The 20,149-nt window shown below is 33.7% G+C and overlaps 1 protein-coding gene across 3 annotated transcripts; it reads left to right on the top strand.

The window, feature by feature from the left end:
- Positions 1–2,385: 2,385 nt before the first annotated feature.
- Positions 2,386–7,342, top strand: LOC107458090 (probable polyamine oxidase 4). Of its 3 annotated transcripts, XM_016076303.3 has the most exons (10): positions 2,386–2,637; positions 4,034–4,152; positions 4,280–4,368; positions 4,497–4,610; positions 4,831–4,918; positions 5,020–5,105; positions 5,351–5,453; positions 5,541–5,638; positions 6,227–6,656; positions 6,867–7,342. In XM_016076303.3, the coding sequence occupies exons 1-10, from the start codon at positions 2,598–2,600 to the stop codon at positions 7,191–7,193; spliced, it is 1,494 nt and encodes a 497-aa protein (XP_015931789.1). In that variant the 5' UTR covers positions 2,386–2,597; the 3' UTR covers positions 7,194–7,342. The 3 variants fall into 3 exon arrangements, with proteins under 3 accessions (XP_015931789.1, XP_020983188.1, XP_052108196.1); XM_021127529.2 differs by lacking the exon at positions 4,280–4,368 and having other exon boundaries at positions 2,618–2,637; XM_052252236.1 differs by lacking the exons at positions 2,386–2,637; positions 4,280–4,368 and having other exon boundaries at positions 3,880–4,152.
- Positions 7,343–20,149: the final 12,807 nt, after the last annotated feature.

Raw genomic sequence — 20,149 nt, 5'->3', positions numbered from 1 at the left:
AAATATAATAATTTAATTATTTGTCAAGTAATATAAAATAAAATTTTAATTATTTTATATTTTTATATTAGTTATAGTTTAAAATATTATTTTAATATAATTTTTTAATATTATAAATTTTTTTTTGCAATAATTAATTTTAATAAATAAAAAATACTCATATATTTTATATTTAATTATTTAAGAATAAAAGATTTTGTTGTTGTTTAAAGTATTGTGTATTAAAATATTACCATTTAAAACATTTATTTATGTACTAGGATATTCTATATTTATTAGAATCCATCAATACTCTTGTTTTGTATTAGCCTTTGATTTTTATCTAATAAAATCCAATGGCCTATATAAGTGTGACTCATTCAATAAGCACATAATGGTTAAACTCGTTTTAGACATACCCATTTAATGACTATAAATCTTAAAAGTTGCTGCCCTAACATTCCTCTTATTATAATATATGAATATATTTGGAGCCACCATCTTTGATGCGCCTTGGTATTCATGGACCATCAGCGTACTAATTTATACCAATGTGCATATTGAAAATTTAGTGCTACTAACCATTCATGATATTTTATCAATTTTAATAAACTTAGCAATTTTATTTTTAAGATCTTATTAATGTTCTGGACTGGTCCTCAAATGAGTAGGCCCACTGATAAGCTGGCCGCGTGGCAGGAACACTAAGAAATTAAGAATTCGTATTAGACTATAATACACGGTTACGGACATAGGATGTAATACGATACTAGATATACTGACATATAAATTTTCAAATTTTATAAGAGATATATATATAAAATATAAAATATTTTTTAAACAAATTTTAATAATATTTTAATTATTTTTAATATTTTATTTTAATAATATAAAATATTTTAAATATTTTTTATTTTAATAAATAATAATATATATTATTTTTAAATTTATTTTAAAAATATATATTAAAAATAAGGCTAGATGTATTAACATATGGTGGTATAGGTGTATTTAAGTGTGTGCAAAAAATATTTTTTTATTTTTTTATTAAGATACTATTGGATATAGCAGACATACATGTTAGACAAGTATCGTGTCTGACACCCGAACACGACAACTCAACTAAGTGTTCGTTCTTTATAAATACTAGATGTTTCTTAAAAAAAACAATTATGAAGGTTTTTTCCTAATTTAGGAGTGGATCATCCGCGAGAAGATGACAAAAAAAATATATATATAGTAAGTACGATCCAAGTATATAAGAGAGGTAATCAACATTTTCAAAAGATATAATTCTACCTTCAATTCTTACATCCCTTAATGGACACCCTTCTAACTTGAGTGTTGGAGTAGCTTTGCAGGTATCATCTCTTCCGCTCGAGCAATTTTATATTTATTCTTCTAATCGAGCAGATGTCAGATTCTTCCTTTTAGCAATTCTTCCAATCGAGCAGCTGTCAGATTCTTCCTTTTAGCAATACTTTTTGGGTGACGATTGTCCAAACTCAAAGCATATTTGTCAAGTTCAGGTTCGTCATTTTTATTCAGTATTATTTTCGGGTCATGTTTCAGGTCATCCAATCCCAACCTGAAATTATTGTTTATAATAAGAAAATATATATTTTAGAATGACATTAGTAATGTCATATTATATAAACCTGAAATTATTGTTTATAATAAGAAAATATATATTTTAGAATGACATTAGTAATGTCATATTATATTTTTATATTCCAATTGATATTTTTTATACTATATGATATTATTTTTGTTTTAAAATAATTTACTTTGGTATAAACATAATATAATATTTGTTAAATTTAATTTTTAAAAATATAATTTTATTATTTTATTATATAAAATTTATAAATTTGTATATAATAATTTTATATTCGATCAATTCAGTTTAATCCAATTTATTTTAGGTCACTTTTAGCTTGAGTAAAAAATAAATTCTTTGACCTTTTAGGATCGAGTACGAATGTAATTAAATTCGGCCTTGCCATAAACACTCTTAGACTTAATAATTAATGATAGGCATTTGTTAAGAATAAAATTAAAATTGTAGAAATATTAATGAAAAGAAACTAATACATTTAATTTCATTAAAATTTCAAACTCCTTTTTTTTAGAAAAAAAGAAAATGTTTTTATTTTTGCATCTTCAGACTTCAAGGGCTTTCCTTCGAAAATCCTACAACTATATTATTATTATTATTATTATTATTATTATTATTGTTGTTGTTGTTGTTATTATTATTCCATGGAGACAGTGTTTGGCGGGTATTTGTTAGTCGCATTTCACCATAGTACCGTTGCATTGCGTCTCTCTGGATTGGCAGAGAGAGAGAGAGAGAAAGAGAGAAAGCGTTCTGTTTCTGTCTATTGATGAAGGAAAGAGAGAGAGAGAGAGAGAGAGAGAGAGAGAGAGAGAGAGAGGCATAAATACAAACACAATACAGGCATTGCTCGATTCCCCGATTATTCTTCTTCTTTGCAATCAAACACACGAATCTCTTCTCTCATCCCATTGCTTCATCTCAACATACCTTTTTCACCAATTTACCTACCTTTTCCAACTTCGCTCATCTTTTTTCTTTTTTGCCTTTTATTTCTCTAATGGACCCTAAGGAATTGTTCTCCACCAATCTCATAGACGGTTAGTCATTTTTCTTTTCCCCATTCTTTCTTATACTTTTAAGTGTTATAATATTCTTCACGGTTTCCTTAGCTCATTATCTTCAACTTCTGTTCATTTAAAAAAATTAATGTTTTTGTTGCAAACCTTAGGTTTCAGAGTTGGTAGGAAGCTGGTAAGTTAAATTTTTTTAGCCAAAATAGCTTGCGTGCGATTTGACTCTTGTGTGATACTTTTGCTCTTCATATTCATTCATTGGTTGAAACTTGAAAGTTTAATTTTCTTTATTTTTTTTTTGTTTTTGTTTTCTTGTACTTCTAATTTTCATGTTGAGGTACTTGCCACGATTATGCAAATGTATTAGTGTTGTTAATTGTTGATGATTTTCATGTCAACGATTGCAATTATGAACAATTAAGATCTTAATCATGCTACACCACCTAAAATGATTGAGCACTGTATCTGCCATAAATTGTCACATTAATATGCAGTGTAGTATGCTCAATAACAGAAAATTTACTGATATATTGGCAGTGTAAAATTTTGTCAAGTCATTTGTATCAACAACCTTGGACAAAGAAGGGTTTTATATATATATATTGTCCATATTGTTTTCTCTTGTGGTCCATTTTCATATCCATAATCAGGGAGAATATAATTAGATCACGGAATAGCTACCAAGTTCCCAGCTCATGATCCCATTATCTAATTAGTATGACTATTTCTTTCATTTGGTCTGTCTGTGTCAATCTCATACTTCATTTTGTATTAAATATTGAGATTTGGAATATTTGAAGAATTGTTTTGTGTCTGAGACCGATATATAGCCCGATGGGATAACTGTTGCATCTCTGCATTGATATCTATTTGGAATCTTCATGTACCGAATTGTTATCTAATCAGTTCAGCCATTGTTAATTTTAAGATATTCTGTATAGTTTCTTCTCTAAAAACTTATGAGCTCAGTGTTTGGGGGGAATATTTTTTAATATGTTTATTCATGATTGAGAATGAATGACCCTGGAACTTGACAAAGGAGTTCATCCTCTATCCCAAAGTGGCCAATATTTTTACATTTTGTAAAATTCAGAGAAATGAAATGTGTTTTGTCAACAATTCATTTCTTGTACTGGAGTAGATAACACAAGGATCTTTGTTCTTTAAGAAGCACTTTCTTCGGTTTCCATCGGTTGTTTAATTGTTTTGCTGATGGAATTCACAGTTCTGTCTTTCTAGGATGTTTTCTGTACATACACAGTTGGATTGGATAATGGATAACATTCTTGTGTTGATGATTTTCCTATTTATTTTTGTTCAGTAAAAAGAGAGATTCTTCCTTTTATGGTTTATTTAGTTTATTCTATTTCATATATGAGGATTTTCTTTTCCCCTTCTGATTTTGGTGTCTAATGAGCAGGCAAGATTGTTGCCTCACACATTGAGAGGCAATGCAGTCCTCTTCCTTCTGTTATTGTTATTGGTGCCGGTATATCAGGGCTTGCCGCCGCGCGTAGTCTGTATGATGCATCTTTTGAGGTGCCATATTTTTACAAACTTATGATTATACTTCATCTTTGTTTATTCTTTCTATCTTCTTTAATTAGGTCAGCAGAAAGATTTTCTCTTGCTTTCTGCTTTGTCTTATTCTCAATCATTCGAATAGGTTACTATACTAGAGTCACGGGATAGGCTTGGTGGCCGCATTAATACTGATTACTCCTTTGGTTGTCCTGTGGATATGGGAGCATCATGGTAGAGTTCAAATTCTTCAATGGAACTGCCTTTGTTTCTAACACATTGTATTGAAGATAAAAGATGAACTTAATTTTTGCATTTATTTTCCAGGCATAAAGATCAGTTGTTTCTTGATTATTTTTTAGGCTTCATGGTGTCTGCAATGAGAATCCCTTGGCTCCGCTGATACGTGGTTTAGGGCTTACGTTATATCGTACCAGTGGTGATGACTCTATCTTATATGACCATGATTTGGAAAGGTAATAATCAAAATAATTATTTATCGTTCTGCAATTCAATTTAATTGTTGCAATTGGAGGTTTATGATGCAGCAATAGCATTTTTTCTAAATCCTTCATAGTTATATGCAAATTTGCCAAACTATAATAAGTCTTTGATAGCTCTATTATTGATTTCTCTTTTTTTTTTTTTTCACTTCTACTACTTCTGCTTTGCTGTAACCATTTTTTGCCTTTCCAGTTGCATGCTTTTTAACACAGATGGTCATCAAGTTCCCCAGCAAATAGTCATGGACGTTGGGGAAACTTTCAAGAGAATTCTAGAAGAGGTAAGATCTAGTAGCTTATGGCTTGTGCTGCTTTTTATTCCTGAAGGCAATTACAATCATCTTAAAGGGGAATCTAAAGGCTTTTCTGTTGACATCTCTAGACAGGAAAAGTAAGGGATGAGGATCCTGATGACATGTCAGTTCAACAAGCAATTTCGGTTGTGCTGAATAGCCATCCAGAACTAAAGTAAGAGATTTACCAGATGTTAAGAGAAGATACTCTCTTTATTCCAAAGTATCTGTCACTTTGAAAGTTTGGTATATTAACAATGCAATGCATTTGGATTTAATTTATATCAAGATTCATTTCAGTTATGAATGTACCAAATTTCCGAAGTGACATATATTTTGAAACAAAGAGAGTAATGTATAAGCAATGAGGCTTGAAGTTTTTTCAATCTATCCTTATAGCTGACAAAGTTTTCTTTTCAGGCAGCAAGGACTTTCCCATGAAGTGCTACAATGGTATATATGCAGAATGGAAGCTTGGTTTGCTGCTGATGCAGATATGATATCACTGAAAACCTGGGATCAGGTGAGTTCCTCAATATTTCTTGAATGATACAAGATCCTTATTACCCTTAAACTTCCATGTCAAGTAATTATATCAATTTTCTTATAGGAACACGTCCTTTCTGGCGGTCATGGACTAATGGTAGAAGGATATGATCCTGTTATTAAAGCTCTTGCAAAAAATCTGGATATACGCTTGAATCACAGGCATGCCTGCATAATTTATCGCATGACTTAGCTGCATGGTCGTTTTTCTGATTTGTTATGAGAAAATGAAAGGAGAAAGGAAGAAGAAATTATTACAATTCACTATGTCATGTTTGAAGCAGTGAGGATACCAAGGCCAGGATATATAAAGATGGGAGGGGAAAAAAGCTAAAAAATAAATATTTTGTCACTCGGAGATTAGGATCAAAATTCATTTCAGTTTTCAAACTCATTTGACTGTAACTTGAGTCTAAAACTTTGATGTGGCGGCACCCAATTTATAATCTGAACCCGGCAATGCCTTAAAATGCTTCAAGTTAGATGCGCCAAGATAATCCAATAGAACTGTTGATGAAAAATCATGCTAAGATTTATACCATTGAATTATCTTGGGCATCATTTGCCAAGTTTAACTTGATCAATCTTATTGCATTGTCCTCTGAACCCATAGAACTTTGAATTTATTTTACTTTTTATTGATGTTAGTAATGAGAATACATGTCTTTATTCTGCTGTATCTTACCCTCTTCTGGTGATTAGGACTTATGGTGTAAGGTTTTGATCCTTCTTTGAAACCTCACCATGTAGGGTGACAAAGATATCAAATGGGTTCAATAAGATAATGGTCACACTTGAAAATGGCACAAACTTTGTAGCGGACGCCGTTATTGTAACAGTTCCTGTCGGAATCCTAAAGGCCAATTTGATCGAATTTATACCGAAACTGCCTGATTGGAAGGTTGCTGCAATTGCAGATCTTGGTGTGGGCAATGAGAACAAGATTGCCCTAAGATTTGACAAAGTGTTTTGGCCTAATGTAGAACTCTTGGGCATTGTTGCACCCACCTCTTATTCCTGTGGTTATTTTCTCAATCTACATAAAGCAACAGGCCATCCGATTCTTGTATATATGGCGGCTGGCAGGTTCGCGTATGACCTTGAGAAGCTATCCAATGAGTCGGCTGCGAATTTCGTAATGCAACAGCTCAAGAAGATGTTTCCTGATGCATCCGACCCAGTAAGTTCATCTCTCAATCTTTCTGTAAGTTTTTGGGATGACAGAAAATTTGTGTTTCTTTGGACAGAGATATCTTTTCTGTTTCTGTATTGTATTCTCCAAACAAATTTGTGTTCTCCAGTAACCAAACCTCAATGTATTTCTTTATTCTCTACATCTTACCTTCTTACTTAAGGAACCTTAATTCATACTATGTTAAAACCTTTTCAGGTTCAGTATCTTGTATCACGTTGGGGAACCGATCCAAACTCTCTCGGCTGTTACACATATGATTTAGTTGGGAAGCCGGAGGACGTGTATGACAGGCTGCGGATGCCTGTTGGTAATTTGTTCTTTGGTGGGGAAGCTGTTTGCATGGATGACCACCAAGGATCTGTACATGGAGCTTACTCTGCTGGGATGATGGCTGCCGAAAACTGTCAAAGATACCTTCTAGAGAAACTAGGCCATGTGCAAAATAATCTGCCTCTAGTTTCTGTTGTTAGGCATGAGATGCTTGAAACTACTAATATACCTCTTCAGATCTCAAGGATGTGATTCTTTTTCTTCTTTTGGACAAAACTGAAAATATTTTTGGTTCAAAAGAACCAGTCAACAAGTCATCGATCAGATGTACATTGTTGTAGTTTAAAAACCTTAAGGCAAAATGCTCATTTTCCTTAATCAACTTCTTCCATTTCCCTGAATTAGTTTGTTTGTCACTACATGCTTCTTCAATTTTAACTCAGCCAAGAAGATTATATTAAAATATACAAAGTCAAATAACCCTATGCCAAAGAAATATGTCATTATAAATACATTTTTTTTCCATGTATCCACGACCTTTTGGTCAATAATCAATACTATATACCCCAACTAGCAGCAACAAGAAGCATGCTTCATTACTAAAAGTGAAATCAAATTATAATCTATATAATCTTTTTCTATGTAACTTGTAAAATTATAATCTTTTTCACACTTTTTTTACTCTTACTTTAATAATCATCGTGTATTTTGACTCGTACATCAGGACATTTTATAGTATATAAATAATTGCCTTAAATAATTTGATCACATCAAACTTTTTTTTGTTCTTTACTTCTCATATATGATTATTTGATTATCGAAATTACTCTGCATATCTATCTTAGCTATAGTATTATTTTACTCATGACTCTCAGTTATTCATCATTTGTCAATAACAAGATCTGATTTCCCTAATTAATTATCATATAGAGGATTCACGAATTTCTCTGACAATGAGCCAAAGCGTTATATAACATAACATTCATCAATGCAGATTTTTTTAGTGTAAATTCTACCTTTTTTTTTCCTACTAAGTATAGAAATAGTACATTCAGTAAAGGATGAAAAGCACATTGGCAAGTTTTCGTTTTACAGCACCCAATCCTGCAAGATTTTTTGGTGACTTATGACACATTGTTTAGATAATTTTGCTAAGATTTTGATTAAGTATCTTCATGAACGCAAATTTAGGTCAAGGTAGAAGCATTCATATATTATTATGATGAAGCATTCTTTCTTTAATTCAAATTTTATAAAAAGCAATTATAAATCATTGTATCATTAAGTCTAAATTATTTATTTCTGTGCACGAAATCATTCACTAGTCAATGTTATTTTAGAAAATATAAAGATATCAAATGTCATATGCTTATAAGGAAATTTAGTGTGTATTTTATATAGGGAAATTATAGGGTACAGATGCGAGGATACAGATATTTCTTTTGGAGTTATTTCGTGCTGACAGGTGTCTCGGGAGCCGCTTCTGATTATTTGCTGGGTGTAACGTGAAGCAACCACGAAGCCGAGTAGCTCATGCTGGAAGGAAATTGGCTCCGTTTGGATAGAAGGTGCTGCACCTGGATGTGCGAGAATTGGGCCTAGGTTGGATGGACTCCATATGAGGCCTTGGATATGAGTGGGCCGCGGGGAAATCATAGTTGAAAGGGAGGAATGAGTTAAAAGCATATTGCAAGATTAAGTAACTTTATGTTGTATGACCCTTGACCACAAAAAAAAAGGTTATATGACCCGAATGAACCGAACAAAATAAAAGAAGAGAAAGAATAAATGCACATGGACTAAATTTTTGGTGAAGTGTGTTTGGATTACAGTTTATAAATGAGAGTTTGTATAAAATTGATTTTGTAAATTTGATTTTGGTAAAAAGTAAGTTTATATTGAAGTGATTTATATTTGACCATATTTATATCAAAATGAATTATAATAAAATAAATATTGTTTGGATTATACTACTCAAAATCACTTTTAAATAAAAAATTACTAAAGTAGACATCAACTTAAATAATTTTTTTATATTATCCTATTATTTTAATTTAGATATTTTTAATCAAATATGTTACATTTTTATAAAATTTTAAGTATTAACGTGAAAATGTTAATTTAGGATTTTTTTTACATCGTATTTTTGTTCTAATACTTTCAATAATCTTATTCTTAATATTATTTTGGAATCCAACTATTACGATGGGTAACCGGAGTTTAGTGGGCTGGACTTGTGAGGTTGGCCCAATCGTCTGTGGGAGATGGCCTCCGACTCGGTTTACGTTTGGGAGCCGTCGTCCGACTTGTGCGTATGAAGGAATGGGGGTGGTACCTGCAAAGACACTCCGATGCCTAAGTCAGCAAGGGGTATAAACAAGTTTTGAGAGAGTATTGGAATTTAGAGATATCTGAGGGGTATCAGTGTATTTATAGTGGTGGACCAATAACCACCGTTGGAGTAGTTCCATCTTTTAAGGAGGATAACCATCCTTTTATCTTAGAGAAGTTGAGATATTGCCCCTAGAAATGGGTTGAGAGATTTTAGGGGCAGTTACTTATTTGAACGAATGTTTATCTGCCAGCTAACTTTTGATTTCAACTTCCTTGAGGTGAGGCCTGTGTCGAATCCGACCTCTTCCGAGGAGGTCGGTTGTGTGGGGTTAGGCTTCTTTATCTGATTTGGACCTGGATCTTAGTGTTTGGCCAGGGTATGAACACCAACGTTTATGATTTTATTAATACCTATGATTAATTTTTTATTTAATTTGTTTTTTTTAATAGGATCATGACCGATGCAATACAATTCAAACCGCACAATGTGCTATAACATTATTATTTTATTATTATATTTACAATTATATTTATAACTTGTTCAATTTTTATATATTTTTATATTATTCATGTATTATTATTATTTAATAAATATTTTATGTTCAAAATGTTATTTATTTATTTTAACTAACCTATAATTTTATTTATATTGTTATGTTATTGTTGACTTTTTAAGATATTGTTGAAACTTTTTATGTCATTGTTGATTATTTAAAATTTAATGTTGAGACTTGTTATATTTATTTAATTTTTTTAATTTATAAAACCGTAAATCCAATCCAATCCAAACCACTTGAAATTGGATCGGATCGGATCAGATTTAAAAAAAAAAAGCATCCAATTCAAACTGCACCGCAAATAAAATTAGTATTCAAATCAGATAAATTTTTTACTCAAAATTAATTCAAAAACCGCACCGCAAACACCCTGGAGACAATACTTCCCTTTCTTCACATTAACACACCCTTTTTTTTTTGGATACCTTGGCCGAAAACTTTTTTCCACCAAAGCCCATAGCCACAATGGCCCACCCACCCATCCAACCCTCTTTCAATAGCTCTCACTAATTACCCACTAGACTCACCACATCAAAGCCTTCTAAGCCTCCTCCAAATCTTAACCCCCACAACTTGCTCCGTTATAGAAACCAAATTCTCACGTGTCCCGCTTCTAAGCACAAGAGACAAATTTTCTTTACATCTTTACCAACTTTCATTTTTACACTAGAGCATCCCATTTTATAAATGGATGGTGACATTTGTTATATAACCTAACTTGGAGGTAATTTCCCTGAGTTGTAATTGGTGAAGCTCAAAAGATTTGTCATTATCTCTGAGTGAAATTTGATTCTTTAGCAAGTAATATTTCAGAATATAATCTATACGATGTTGAGATTCTATAGCTTGATGGTGGGTTGTCCTTTTCAAGACCTAGATGACATGGATTGTTGAGGATAAGATATAAGGAATTTTTTTACTTAAATTAATTAAATTATTTATTTATTAAAATGTGCAAAAATTAATCTTTAAGTGTAATGTATCACATCACAAACACTAAAAATTTAGTAAAACAAGAAAGCTAAATTTTGAGTATTGTGTATCCAAAATAAAAAACATTTGATTTTTAACATATTTCAGGTGCACTTAAAATATATAATAAAAGCAAAAAAATCCGGAATATGGTAGAAAAATTTTTTTATTCTCAACACCCGAGATCAGAACATTGATATCTATATATAAAGTGCAGCTGAGATCAATGTTTATTTGAAGATATTTTGGTAAATTTAAAAAGTTTGCTTACTCAGTTTTTTAAATTCTCTCAAGTATCAAAAACATATGGCAAATGCGACGTGACATGTAGTCGAGATATTCGATTTTGAGGTTGATTTGTTTATATCTTATTGTAATTTAATTAATTAGTTGATATGTTAGAATATTTTGATTTAGTTAGTTAAAAGATATATTAAAATTTTGATATTTAATATTTTTTAATTTAATTAATTAGCTGACATGTTATGATATTTTAATTTAATTAATTTAGTGGTAATGTTAAGATATTTTGATTTAATTAGTTAGAAGATGTGTTATTTTTGTCTTTAATGTTGACAATTTTTTTTAAATACTCCTAATTTTTAATTTGATTTAATTTTGTCTCTAATGTTTTTGATTCATTCAATTTTATTCTTAACGTTTTTAATTTGTGTCAAAATTTTTCTTAAAAGTTTTTAATTTTGTTCCTAAAATTTTATATGAAAGTAACATTTAGGGATAATTTGGACAAAAATAAAAAAAATATTAAAGATAAAATTAAATGAAACTAAATGTTAAGGGTATTTTTTAAAAAAAAATTGCAAATATTGGAAGGAAAAAAAGGCATACTTTGCCCTAATTAATATTTAATTAATTTAAATACATAAAATTCATAATTAGATAATGTTATAATTTAGTTATTATGAGCAATATAATACGCATTATAAAAAATTGATCAAATGTATTCTTATAGACATATCTTATGCTTTTGCCACATCATGCGACCTTGTTTATCCCACCATCGGACGTCTTATTGCTTTATATTAGGGAGGCTGGGTTCAGACATGCAGTCGAGCTAAAAAATTTCATGTTTGATAATTCTTTACTCTCTATATTTGTTGAGCGGTAGAGGCTTGAGACGCATAATTTTTACCTTTTGTGGAATGAGTATACCATTACACTCTAGGATGTAGTTTATTATCTTGGTTTATTCACATATCGTGAGTCGATTAGGGGTTACATTAGAGATTTTTAGCAGTTTTATGGCCATCCCACATGCCTGAGCAATCGTTTTCTGCTTTGTCATCCACATCTTTTGATATGATGGCTTGAAATAATAACTTTGTTGTACTGCACTTTATAATACTGGGATAGAAACAGAGAGATCAATATGTATCATCAACAAGATCACTGTGCAAATCAGTCTGTTATCTAATTGATAACGATCTTGGGACATGGTTGGTGCTAAATAGGAGTGTGACCCCCAAACTTACGCACCTCCTTACAAAATCACTCATAAATGTCATCACCTAATATATAACATAAATAACATCTACTTGTGAATTTTGTAAAATGTAAAGAATGATATTTACCAGTAGCTCAGATTTTGTCGAAGTGTACCACAAAAATTCTATAGACACCCAATAGAGAATTACTTATATCAACAATGATATTTCAACCTATCTGACTCTAAAACTCTATATTCAACATTCTTTCGAATGTTGTAATTCTTCACTGCCATCAAAGCAGTATCTCTACTCCTAAACTTATGACCCACCCAAAATTTCACGTTGCTATCTGTGCTATAATCTTTTTTTTTTTTTGCTAAGATTGAAAGGATCATCTAGCTGTATGACATCAAAGTTAAGAGTATTTTTACTTGGAACATCTAATACTTATGGAATAGCCAAAAATGGAGGAGGAAGAAACCCACCAGTTAAAGTCTCCGACACATACTCATCAAGAAAATCACTCTCATTAGATGATCCGGTTTTATTGTTTCAACAATGTGATCTGAATCCTCCTCACTTTCCTCTTCACGATCACGCGGTTCGGCATAGCGAGTTAGTGTCACCATTACTAGGCCTACCTGCGAGACCAAAGAGAAAGACCCACAACCACCACCTACATCATGAACCGCAACATATCACTACTCTATCACATGTTGCGACGTTAGCCCTTAGTCTAGCATGCATGTCGAAATTACTCTCACATGGTATCAGTTTTGACCCAAAATATTCTGTTAAGGAATCCTCCATTTGGCAGTGCTGATAGAAATCTATAGGTAACTTTTTCAATCTCTTTAGAACCTATTGCCCTCATGTTGTTCAAGATGGCATTCTTCGGCGCATCTAGAGAATCGATAAAGCAAGTACGCAATATTACAGGAGAACTGCACTCGAATATCACTCCCTTCTTACCGTTTCTTATGATCCTATTCGGATAAATAACCATAAAAAAATAATTAATAGTCATATTTGTGAAGGAGAAGAAAGAGTGCGTGGTGGTATGAATGGATTGTGATTAACTTTGGAAGCTTCAAGCTAATTTTTTTCGGACGTAATTATCTTGGATGTTGAGTAACCTATATAATTTTACACACATCTCGAGTATATTAGGTTGAATTTTTGTTTGGTCTAAACTTGGGTGCATAACAACCTAGATCTGTACATATACATAGATGTAATATATTCCAAATATTTTTTAAAGGTGTTTTACATTTTTGGTATACAGTATTTGATCTTTGTAATTATTTATCTTCTATGATTTGTACTCGAAAATGTGTAATAATAGTATAAAATCGTAAATGTTTTATATGTTGCACATTTTAGTAAATAAATTATTTAATTAATTTAAATAAAAAATTCTAAGATATAATCAGTTATTGACACAAAAAAAGAGTTGTTAAAAGAACTAGATTGTATCATATATCTATATATCTTTGTGAATTTAATTTTATCAAATTTCAAAGGACTTACTTTTGAAGCCTAACAAAATTTTGTGAAAAATAAACACCTTATGATGAACTCATAGAAAAGAAGGATAAAAAAAATGACCTTATGAAGTTTAGAGGGGATGTGTGTATTTATCAACTCTCAACTTTGGCCTCTGCAAATCCTTCTTGCATAACAATATTAAGAGAAGTTAATGAATTAGTTTGTTGTAAAAAGTTACTTTACTTTTACTTTTAGCTGTGATAAATTAGGAAATGAATCCTCTCCAAATTTTTTTACACTTAAGAAAATGAAGTGTGATCTCTCACCATTAACTTTATAAGTGGGACCAAAATTAAATATGACAGAGAGAATAACGAAAGATGAGAGATCATAATTGACACCATCCAGTTTTTTTTTTTCACTGGAGAGGATCCACTCCCATATATCAAATATTGCTATGAAAGGAATCTAGTTAATGGATGGAAAGCAAGCCTTATCCTCTCTGAACTTGATCTTGTTCAAGCCATTTCCAAATTCAGTAAAGCAAGCCTTATCCTCTCTTCATTGAATTCAGACCATGAGAGAAGAGTATGACGCCCTTATGAAGAATCATACTTGGACTTTGGTTCACCCACCTCCTAATGCCACTATCATAGGCAGCAAATGAGTTTTCACTATAAAACGTGCTCCTGACAACACAATCTTAAATATAAGGCAAAGTTAGTGGCGAAAGGATGTCATCAGCAAGAAGGCATCAATTATGCTCAAATATTCAGTCCGATAATTAAGCCAGCCACTATAAGAACTGTTTTGTCAATTGCCTTGTCTCGAGGTTGGCCTCTTAGGCAGTGTGATTTTAATAATGCCTTAATAGAGATTTTGATGAAATAGTTTACATGCAACAACACTCTGGCTTTGTCTCTCGAGACTCTACACAGGTTTGTAAGCTTAATCGTGCCTTATATGGCCCCAAACAAGCGCCTCATGCTAGGTATAATAAGCTTTCACTAACTTTATCTAATTTTGGTTTTCATAGTAATCCATCTCTTTTTACTCGCTTTACTACTACTTCTACTATTTTTACTCTTGCCTATGTTGACGATATTCTTATTACAGGTAGCAATAATAATGATATCAGCATGCTAATCATTGTTTGCTCTCAAAGACCTTGGACATATTAATTATTTTCTTGGGCTTGCGATTTCTATACTTCCATTCTCTGAATTACATATTTCTCAGTCTAAATATATCAAAGATCTTCTTGAAAGAGCTAGAATGCATCACTCTAAACCTATTCCTACTCCCATGCTTTCCACTGTTAAACTTACTTCTCAAGAAATTGATGAATTTGATGATCCTGCATTGTTCTATAGCTAACACACCCAAAAATTACCTATTTAGTGAATTGCATTAGTCAATTCTTACAAAGACCTCTTCAACAACACTGGGTTACCTTGAAATAAATTTTTGATATCTCTCATGTTGTTCTAATAATGGAATTTTATTCTCTAAGACCTCTGACTTTCGGATTTTATCTTTCGCATATTCTGATTGAGCATATGATCTGGAAGATCGATGGTCCATGAGTGGATATTGCATTTTTCTTTGCTCTAATCCCATCATTTGGTCGAGTCGGAAGTAGAACACGGTGAGCCGCTCCTCTACTGAAGATGAATTTTGCTGCCTTGCTATTGAGATTGTGTGGCTCAATAATCTACTTGAACTCAGGATGATAACCTTTCGATTGTTGTACTCATCGCCAACCCAATTTTACATAGCTGAGCGAAACACTTTGACATTGATCTTCACTTCGTGAGAGATCATGTCATTATGAAAAAAATTATTCGCAGATATTCTCACTAAGCCATTCTCCCTGGCTTCTTTATCCAACAGTAAGGACAAACTCAATTGTTGCTCCTCTAAATATTACTTGGAGATTTCTCTAGGAGTAAATCCGCGCCTGGTGAAGACTTGGAAGTCAATCATAGATAAAGTGGAACAAAAGCTTAGCTTATGAAAAGCGAAGGTTTTGAATAAATCAGGTAAGCTTGTCCTGATCAAATCGGTACTAAATAGCCTCCCTATATATTACCTAAGTCTGTATAAGATGCCAAAGGCGGTGGCAGACAAGCTAATTGCAATACAAAGGAACTTTATGTGGTGCAAGGAGGACGGTAACTATGGTATACCTTTGGTCAAGTAGGAGCTGGTTCAGGCTCCAAAAAAGGCTGGGGGCATAGGGGTTGGTGATACAGGGCTAAGAAACATAGCACTCCTGTTTAAGTGGTGGTGGTGATTTTCAAAGGAGGATTGCCCGCTGTGGAAGAAGATTGTTTGTTCATGCAACAAGTTGAACCCGGAAGTAATGCTAGCAACTCAGTCTTTGCCAGTAAAAGGACAGCCTTGGAAGTAGGAAATGGTAGGAAAATCCGGTTTTAGAAAGATAACTGGGTTCAAGGTGGTGCTCTGAAAGTGAGCTTTTCAAGACTCTTCTCTGTTTCAAGCCAACAAGGATCTGTCATTGGAAATTGTGGATTTTGGGATGGGTTGGAGTGGATATGGAATTTTCAATGGAGGAGAGAGTTGTTCCAATGGGAGCTGAAACTTGTCCATTAGCTCCATCAGAGGTTAAGGCCAGTGAAGTTGTCATCTGGACGCGAGGACAATGTGGTGTGGAAGTTTGATAATAAAGGTATTTTTTCTACCAACTCTTTTATGCAGGTCATACAATCAGAGACGCTGTTAGACGAGATCACGAGCTATAGCTTCACGAGTTCACTTTGGAAAGGTTTGGTACCTCCGAGAATTGAGCTTTTTGGATGGTTTGTGCTAGTTGGTAGAGTTAATACCAAGGAGAGGTTGACTAAATTAGGAGTTAACATTCACAGTGATAGTATTTGTGTACTGTGTACCAAGGAAATAGAATCTGCTGAGCATTTATTTCTTTGTTGTGAGGTAATATGGCAGGTGTGGTGTAATTGGTTGAGGTCTTTCAATAGAGAGTGGGTAATTCCAGGAACCATTAAAGAGCTGTTTGAAAGTTAGATTGGCATGCACAACAGACAACAATGGTAGAAGATGTGGATGACAGCATTCTTTGCAGTGATTTGGAACATCTGATTGGAACGTAATACACGAATCTTCAATAATAAAAAAGCAAGTATTGAAGGAATTCAAACAAGGACGTTGTTGAGCTATACAGAGTGGCGTGGATGTGATCTTGTGGGTGGCTGATGACAGTGCTGGAGATGTTAGGGGGTTGTTTTAATTTGTATGTAGCTCTTTTATGTTTCTTTTCTTTGACTACTCTACTTTAATGTATTGAGATTCCTTTGTTTAAAAAAAAAAGAGAACCAAACAACTAAGATTTTTTTTTATCAAACATAGAGAGATTCGAATCTGCAATCTCTTAGGTTAGGTGAGTATGGAAAAACTATACTATTTGAGTTATAATTCATTGGCAAACAACTAAAAATTTGTATAAATAAACAATGTCTATATGATATTGATATATTTAATTTGAATCTCGACGTAAGAATGTCCACTTAATATATTTATTGTATATAGTATCCATAGGTCAAAATTCAAAAGATAAATACTATTATTATTATTAGATTATATTCACGGATACTGTGAACCTAAGCATAGATCCATATACCATAAGTATTTGAGCATGGTTGATAACAACGTACTCTTCTAACTTGTGAATAATTATAATGCAAAAACATCTTTTAATAAAAAATAATTTTTTTTTGTGAAACATAAAATAAAAATTATTGTTCTAAAAAATTATGAAGCTTATTTAAAATCGAGACATAGTTAATTACTAAAGTATATTGAAGATTATAGAAGGCTTAGAGAAAGGGGGTGTTGAATCTAATAAACTAATTCTTTGTTATACAACTTAAACTTGATTTCTGTTTGAACTGAGCAGCGAAAGATTTATGAGACAATTTCATTTTGTTTCATGAATATCAAAAAACAGGACATAGAAAGAGAGAAGAAAGTTGACACAGTCATGTATCCCTGTTCAGTTGCCTTGTGCAATGCAACCTACATCCATTCTCCACCACAACAGTAATGGAATTTTCACTATAGTTAAAGTATTACATACACCAATTTTTAAGATTCTCACAATCCTATCGGGTCACACAAGTTTCTTCCTAAACTTGACTTGGTTATTGTTCATACCCTGAGTCGAGCTGTCCGAGCCGGGATGTTCAGTAGCAAAGCGACTGACCTCTTTAGGTCAAGCGGACCGACTTCTTCGTAAAGAACTCGGCCAAATCGACAGGAAAGTCCAAAGAAGGGCCCAACTCAAGGAATACGACCCCGATCCAAAGGCATCCGAAGCCTATAGAGATAAGGGCGGTTCCATGGAAAGATAAGCTGACCTCGACAAAAGATAAGATAAGATAAGATAACTAACTTATCTTATCCAAAGAAGGTCACATCTCACCATTATAAATACATTGGAGCACCCAGGTATAACTCATACTCTGATTCTACTCAATACCTGTTTAATACCCTTGCTAACTTAAGCATCGGAGTCCCTTGCAGGTACCCCCCACCCTCCGGGGTCGAAGGATTAGCACTACCACCAAGTCCAACAAGTCAGACACAACCGCTCTATCCAGCATAGAAGATCTCGTACGAGATCAACCTCCAGTTTCAGGTAACCATCGGAACATTGGCGCCGTTGCCGGGAAACCTGGAAGTCATCCCATCACCATGGCGGACGACCATGACAACGACCACGACTCAGATCTAGAGGATAGAACGCCGCACAAAAACGCGGACACTACACCAAAAGATACTCTTAAACTTAACAACAAAAAGGATTCTCCAAACGCGGGAGCTATAGAGGTGCTTCAAGATCGATTAAAGCAACTCGAGAAAGAAGCCCAACATCAATGCAAAAAAGAAGAGGATCTACATCGGGAGATAAGGCGACATCGAGAATTAGAAGATAAGCTTCTAAAACTCGAAGCCGATTTCAAAACCAAAGCTACTCGATCCACTCCAGAGGATAGCTCTCGCAAGGATCAAGATCCATTCACCAGGGAAATCATGAAGACCAAAATCCCAAAGGACTTCAAACTTCCGGATATGACTCTGTACGATGGCACTTCAGACCCCAACCATCACCTCAGCAATTTCAGAAGTAGAATGTACCTTACTGACGCCTCGGATGCAGTTCGCTACAAAGCCTTTCCAACAACTCTTACTAAGACAGCCATTAGATGGTTCGACAGCTTACCTCCAAAGTCCATCTCGAGCTTCGACGACCTGGCCAAAAAGTTCCTGGCCAGATTTTCCATACAAAAAGATAAGGCTAAACACGCTCCCAGCCTACTTGGAATCAAGCAAGGAGATCGGAAAAGTCTTCGTAACTACATGAAAAGATTCAACCAAACATGCATGGACATACAAAGTCTACCAACAGAAGCTGTCGTTATGGGCCTCATAAATGGCCTACGAGAAGGACCTTTTAGCCAATCTATATCTAAGAAATACCCTGCATCCCTAGACGAAGTACAAGAACAGGCATAGAAGTACATCAACGTGGAGGAGAATTCACAACTTGGGGAAGCCTCGAGGTTCGGTTCCGCCTACCGAGACAAAGATAAAGAATCCAAGAAAAAGGAAGATCGCTCCGAGGAGAAAATAAAAAATATCATAACTACACCCCTCTTAGGGTGTCCTTGGTAGATGTTTACAAAGAAGTCTGCCATACGGAAAAAATACCCCCAGCTAGGCCACTCAAAGGCAAAAGAGGAGGAGGAAATCGGAATGAATACTGTGAGTATCATCGAGTCCGAGGACATTCCACCAACGAATGCTTCGACTTGAAAAATGTCATAGAAAAATTAGTAAGAGAAGGAAAACTAGATTGGTTTTTGGCCAACCGGGATCAAGAGCCAAGAAAAAGAAGAAGGGATAAAGATGTCGGACGGTCTGAGCGATCACCTCGTACACCGGAAAGACACGTCCACATGATACACGGCGGATTTACGGGAGGAGGAATCTCCAAATCATCCCGCAAGCGACACCTCAAAGAAGTATACCATGTCGAAGGAAAGGAGGAGGCGCCAGACATCCCAGCAATTACGTTTACCAAAGAAGACGTATCCGGAATCATCTCAGGACACGACGACCTTATGGTCATCACTATCATACTGGCAAACGCCAACCTCCACAGTACATTAATTGACCAAGAAAGCTCCGCCGACATCTTATTCAAAACTGCCTTCGATAAGCTCGGCTTAGAAGAAAAAGAGCTAAGAGCATACCCAAACAGCCTGTTCGGACTTGGGGATACCCCAGTACAACCACTGGGATACATATCGTTACATACAACCTTCGGAAAGGGGAACCAATCCAGAACACTCAAGATAGACTACATTGT

This window comes from Arachis duranensis, chromosome 7 (assembly GCF_000817695.3).
Source record: "Arachis duranensis cultivar V14167 chromosome 7, aradu.V14167.gnm2.J7QH, whole genome shotgun sequence".
NCBI classification, from domain to species: Eukaryota; Viridiplantae; Streptophyta; class Magnoliopsida; order Fabales; family Fabaceae; genus Arachis; species Arachis duranensis.
This window is presented reverse-complemented; position numbering and strand designations above follow the sequence as displayed.

What these genes read in the sequence shown, in the direction of transcription:
- LOC107458090 (XM_016076303.3), top strand. Translation starts at nt 2,598, where the DNA reads ATGGACCCTAAGGAATTGTTCTCCACCAATCTCATAGACG. An exon ending in TATGACCATGATTTGGAAAG is followed by an intron (nt 4,611 to 4,830) that starts GTAATAATCAAA and finishes TTGCCTTTCCAG; the next exon opens with TTGCATGCTTTTTAACACAG. An exon ending in GATATACGCTTGAATCACAG is followed by an intron (nt 5,639 to 6,226) that starts GCATGCCTGCAT and finishes CTCACCATGTAG; the next exon opens with GGTGACAAAGATATCAAATG.